The sequence below is a fragment of the Orycteropus afer genome, unplaced genomic scaffold, assembly GCF_000298275.1.
Source record: "Orycteropus afer afer isolate SDZICR_OR568_19922 unplaced genomic scaffold, OryAfe1.0 scaffold00046, whole genome shotgun sequence".
Taxonomy (NCBI): domain Eukaryota; kingdom Metazoa; phylum Chordata; class Mammalia; order Tubulidentata; family Orycteropodidae; genus Orycteropus; species Orycteropus afer.
In genome coordinates this window covers 1,822,721-1,829,084 of record NW_006921633.1, presented here as the reverse complement: position 1 = coordinate 1,829,084, position 6,364 = coordinate 1,822,721, and the positions used below count along the sequence as shown (strand labels likewise).

The 6,364-nt window shown below is 34.1% G+C and overlaps 1 protein-coding gene across 1 annotated transcript in view; it reads left to right on the top strand.

The window, feature by feature from the left end:
- Positions 1-6,364, top strand: part of CCDC88A (coiled-coil domain containing 88A) — a 185,109-nt gene that overhangs the window by 130,290 nt on the left and 48,455 nt on the right. The window contains exons 16-17 of the mRNA XM_007938006.2: positions 1,826-1,953; positions 6,030-6,168. Coding sequence (XP_007936197.1) covers positions 1,826-1,953; positions 6,030-6,168 — 267 coding nt within the window. The remainder of the gene's footprint in view (positions 1-1,825; positions 1,954-6,029; positions 6,169-6,364) is intronic.

Sequence of the window (6,364 nt, the reverse complement as noted above, 5' to 3'; positions counted from 1 at the left end):
TTCCTTCCGAGGAGTGGCTGGTGGGTTTGAACCGCCAGCCTTCTGGTGAGCAGTCAAGTGCCTTAGGCACTATGCTACCAGAGCTCCCAAGGTTTAGAATAGGAAATTGGAATTAAAAGTAGAAACAGTTTTTAAGTTTCCTACTTTTGTTACACCAAGAAACACATATAAATTATATATTTAAAAAAAAATTGTAATAAGGTTTTCATGTGGTACTGACTTATTATAATTTTAAACTATATTTCAAAATTGCATTAAAATATATGAGAAAGACTCTTACTGAAAAGTATAAAAGGAAACATAATAGCTACTATTCATTGAATGCTGACCATGTATGTGCCAAATACTGGGCTAAGAACTTCATGTAAGTTATATTTACAGACATACATATTAATTTCATAACTGACTCTTTCTGAACCTTAGAAAACTGAGGTTCAGAGACATAAAGGATCACACAGCTAATAAATGGCGGAGGTTGATTACTGTTTCAAACCCAGATCTTTTGGATTCCAAAGCTCATGAATATACGTCAGAGATAGCAAATCAGATTTATTTTAAAGATAAACAGTGAGCCATTGGTAATGTCTTCTTAGAGCTATGTATTGAAAAAAATTCTTAAATTTACAAGTATGTGTTGTGACACATGGTTGGTGCTAATTAGAAGATAACATGCTTGACTCTTGTTTGCCATCCCTCTCCTATGCTGTAGGTGATGAAAAGTATTAGGTTTCTGGCAAAAAGGCGTATTGGACCATTTGCATTTCTGCTGGATGACCGTACGAAAGAAAAAAGCAAAATCACTTGTCTTTGAGGCAGTTCCAACTCATGGTGACCCCATGTGTTGCAGAGTAGAACCCCATGTTCCATAGGGTTTTTGTGCCTGTGACCTTTCTTTTGTGGTGCCTCCGGGTGGTTTAAACTACCAGTCTTGGTTAGTAGCTGAGCACTTAACTGTTTGTGCTAACCAAGGACAAAGGAACTTAAGCCTTTCATTTTTTCTTTCTGTTGCTCTGTGTCTCAACTTCTTAGAACATCCCCCTAGTTCTTAAGGTCAGTATCTTGGGCCTTTTCCGCTGGGGAAGAGGAAGGCTTGTGGTGGAAAGAAGTGTTGTGTCCAACATGTATTCATGAGACGAAATACACATTAAAGTTATAATTAATTATCTAAGGGTAAATGCAATCAATTTGATTTAGACAGACTATTCTAGAACATAGAAAAGGAAGGAATACTCCCAGACTAGTTTTATGAAGCAAGTATAACCCTGATACCAAAACCAAAGACAGTGCTGAAAAAAAAGACAATTATAGACCGATATCCCTCATGAACATAGACATCAAAATTCTCAACAAAATCCTAGCCAATAGAATCCAACAATATATCAAAAAATAATAATCCATTACTAAATGGATTCATACCAGTTATACAAGGATGATTCGACATTAGTAGAACAATCATAATCCAGTTTATAAATAAACCACAGGGAGGAAAAAAAGTAAATGATTGATTATGTAGTACTGCCCCTCCCACCTCAGTTTCCAAGCCTAAGATGAGTATTCACAGGTACAGATTTTCTCATTTTAGTTTTTAACATTAGGTTTAAAAGGAAGAATTGACGGAAAGAGGAGGGAAAAAATCTATTTGAATTAGGTTATAGCTTTTTTTTTAAAAGTACTTTTTAATGATAAAGGAAGGATTTAACATTTCTGTCTTTTCTGTTTTGAGTTGTAAGTATGCATTTCTGGTAATTGTTAAAATCTTGGCTGATTTCTTAGATGTTTTATATTTTTGACAATTACATGACTTTTGTTTTTCTTTTAAAATAAGGATTTGGTGAGTGAAAAATTGAAGACTCAACAAATGAACAATGATCTTGAAAAATTAACTCATGAACTTGAAAAAATAGGGTTAAATAAAGAACGACTCTTACATGATGAGCAGAGTACTGATGACAGGTGAGTCTGTTTGATGAACAGTTAAATTTTTTGTTGTTGTTCTTGTTGAAAAATTCTTTCCTGTACCAACCATAGAAAACATCTATGTATTTTATCCTTCTGGTCCCTTTCTTCCTTCAGGGAAAGTTCTGTAATAAAAATGTAAGGAATCAAATAAACAAGTAAGTAAATAAAACAATCTAATATCAATACAAGAGAGAAAAAAAATACACTAAACCATTTCAGATAGGGGAAAAAATACCACTCATGTAGCAGAAATTTGGAAGTTATAATTGTTTGTGAAAATAAAATGAGCCTTTAACAACAATCAGTCTCCCACTCTTTGTGTAATAATATAGTCAATTTAAGCAAAAGCTATTTTTCATTTGAATCATATGTTTAAATGCCTCAGTTCTTTTGTGTGCCAAAATGTAGACTTAAGGAGAAGTGGAAGAAAAAATATAAAACAAAGGAAAATATGCTGAGAAGCAATTAAGGTATAAAAATAATATGGTAAACTAAGGTGTGATAAACAGGATGAAAATTAGCCTATATATATACCTTTTAATTTTAAAGATGTTCAGTAGAGGTTTAAAGAAAATTTCTATTCTCCCATGGTAATTCTATCAGAGTTAATTTAATTTTCAAATAGTCCAATATTTAGAATCCAGTCTGCCATGTGGTTCTGGTTAGAATAGAAGTTGTATATTATGAAGAGTATTCTTTTATGTAGATTATATTTTAAATACTGAAATTTTTAATTATATAATTAGTATTTTATCATATACTGATCGTTACTATTGTAGTAAATGTTTATATTCTATATTGAATGAAGATATACAGAAAAAATGTGATTATATGATACTTGTTAGTTAATTTTGAGAATATTAAAAATAAATATCATGGATTGATACTTTTAAAAGCTAGAGCTACAATAACAGACAAAAGTTCCTGAAACATTTTTTCTAGCAGTCATTTTAGTCAAGCAACCATAATTGAATTAATTAATTATCTGCTGATCATCTGACATCATAGAAATGCTAATGCTGCAGTTTAATCTAGAAGAAAGACAGAAATTTGCTAGGCATAAATGAAACCAAAACCAAAAACAAACTCACTGCCATTGAGTCCGACTCATAGCAACCCCTCCTTGGTTTTCTGAGGTGATATCACTACGGAAGTAGATTGCCCAACCTTCCTTCCAAGGAGTGGCTGATGGGTTTGAACCGCCAGCCTTCTTTCTGGTTAGCAGTCAAGTGCCTTAGGCACTGTGCTACCAGAGCTTCCAGGCATAAATTGGGGGGAGGATATTCCCTGCAGACAAAAACAATTATATAAGAGCACAAACTTCTGAATCTGTTGCTTTGAAACAATTTTAAATCTTGAACTGAAACTATCCCATGAGATCATTTTTAAACCTAACAGCAGTGTAGCTCAATTAACAAAGAATGTTTGCCTTGAGTATTGTGCTCTTTTAAAGAATTGTCTGTATCATTAAGATCAAATTGACAACAGTAAACCATAAAACACAGATGAGAATTTCAAGGGACAGAGTCTAAGTTAATGGTGGTGGAACCGTATTGGTTAGAGGTAGTGAGAATGACACAATGTGAAGTATGTAACCTTTGTTACTGAACTCCACATGTAAAAACTGGTGAACAGGTGTGTATGTTTTGTTGTGTCTGTCTTGCCCAAAAAAAAAAAAAAAGCACAAAGGTATATTTGAGCAATTCTTAGAGTGACATGAAAGATGGATTAGAAAAGGTAAATTTGGAGGTACAGAAACCAGTTAGGAAGCTATTGTGATAGTCTAGGCAAGATGCAATTCATTCATTCATTCATTCTACATATAGCTATTTATTAAGGAGCTCTGGTGGAGTAGTGGGTAAGTCATTTGGCTGCTAACCAGAAGGTTGGTGGTTCAAACCCACCAGGTACTCCACAGGAGGAAGATAAGCCAGTCTACTTCCATAAAGGTTTATAGCCTTAGAAACCCAATGAGGTCTCTGTTAGTCAGAATCAACTTGATGGCAGTGGGTTTGGTTTTTGGTTATAGTTTTTTATTCATGAAAGCATTAGATAGACATGAAGATAATGGTATATATTAAATTAAATAAAACTTTCAGGAAATAGAATTGAGAGCAGTGACTGAATGTTGGGGGCTCAGGAAAAGGGATGGTCTTAAGCCCCTAAACCACCTTCTTTCTCAGTTGGTAAGTTAGCCATTATGTCCCCAAAAAAATAAAAGTTCACAGACATAAATTCCTTTAATGTTCTATCCCCTCTATCTTTCAACTTAGGTATATCTATATCTTTATCTCTAATCTCAAATGATGCTCCTGATGTCCTTATTAGTCTAACCTTTCCATCTTTCCAACTGCTATTATTTCCTTTGATTTCCTTTGAAGATACAACTATTATTAAAATACTGATTTTGCCACCAAAGAATATATGTAGTCTAGAGTTGGATGTATAATTATATAAATTTATCTAATTTATTTAGCAAAATTAGTGATAGAATTGTAAACAAAGTGCATGTGATCACTTTCTTCTATCTCTTTTAACAGTTCTTTTCCTCTGTCAGAAGGAGCTCTGGTGGCACTGTGGTTAAGGCATTGAGCTGCTAACCAAAAGATTGGCAGTTCAAACCCACCAGCTGCTCCACAGGAGAAAGACAAGGCAGTCTGCTTTCATAAAACCTATGGGTTTCGTTGGAAACCCTATGGGGATCACTATGAATCAGAATTGACTCAATGGCAGTGGGTTTGGTTTTTCCTCTGTCAAAGGAGCCTTGGGGATGTCCTTGTTAAAGCACTTAGCAGCTAAATGGAAGGTTAGTGGTCTGAATCCACCAGCTGCTCCACAGGAGAAACGTATGGCAGTCTCCTTCCATAAGGATTACAGCCTTGGAAATCCATTGGGGCAGTTCTATTCTGTCCTATAGGGTTGCTGTGAGTTGGAATTGACTCAAAGACAACAAGGGTTTGGTTTTTCCTCTGGCTTCTCTTTCAGTATAGTTGTTTCCTAGGGTTATGGTCTCAGGAATTTTAACTGTTTATTCTATATGCTGAGCATTCCTCATCTGTCATCTCACTTGAAATCCATATTTTGCTCTCTATACTGGACATCTCTATCTGGACAGTACAGGAGCAACTTAGACATCACAAGTTCAACATATCTAAAAATCAGACCTAGTAAATGCTTTTAAAATGTTTGTTGCAAGAGGGGAGGGAACACGGCAAAAATAAAAATGTTTGTTGACTTGAACTGATACCAAAATGAGTGAGCCTTGTTCTGTGTACTCACTGAACTTAAAATCTGGTTGAGCAGAAACTGTATATAAATTAATTACAGTAAAAAGCATAATATGATGAAATCTCTCTTAAAAACTTCAGCTTTTTACTTGGTTTGTTATCAAGATTCTTAAGTGTAAGAATTGGATTAATCATTGTCCCTGGTTTATTATACATTCTCAAATTGTGTCCATGTACAATTTTTTTAAAAAAGCAAGTTTAATTAATACTATAATTTTTCATGAACTCACCATTCAAAAAGATAACTAGAATATAGACTGTAACTGTCTGCGTCTTCCTACTCTGTCACCAGTATTCTGTCTAGTACATTATTATCTTTTAAAAATGTTCTACCACTATTCTATACCTTGACTGTACTTCAGTGAGCTTTATGTCTGTGTATAACTACTTAACTCATAATATCATGGGAAAATGCTTGATGATATTACTGAATCTATCTTCTCTCTCTTTGTTTAGATTCTAATAAAATTAAGAGGAATAGACTTAGATCATTCAGGTGTCTTTTTTTCTTTTCTTTTCTTTTTTTTAAGCATTATTTTCCTCTTGATAGCCTAGGCTGTAACCTGGAGCTGAGTTTACTGAGTAACTTTTGTTGCCTCATGGCCAGGAAGAGTTTTAAAAGGAGGACAAAGAGAATAGAATAATTTAATTTGCCTCTTAAAAAAAAGAGACAATTTTATAAGAGCTATTTATGGCATCAATTTCTGTGGTCATAAATTATCTTTAAAAATTATTTTCTGATCTTCTGTGATGAACTCTATTACTTTTATACTTGGATAGTAGGTACAAACTTTTGGAATCAAAATTAGAATCTACTCTAAAGAAGTCTCTTGAAATAAAAGAAGAAAAAATTGCTGCTTTAGAAGCTCGATTAGAAGAATCCACAAATTATAACCAGCAATTGCGCCAAGAGCTTAAAACAGTAAGTGATTTTCTTGGAAAGAATTTGAATTATCTATTTTTTAAAAGTATATAGTTGTTGTTGTTGTTGTTATGTGCCATCGAGTCAAACCCGACTCATAGCGACCCTCCTTGGGTTTCCGAGGCAGTATCACTACGGAAGTAGGATTGCCCAACCTTCCTTCCGAGGAGTGGCTGGTGGGTTTGAACCGCCAGCC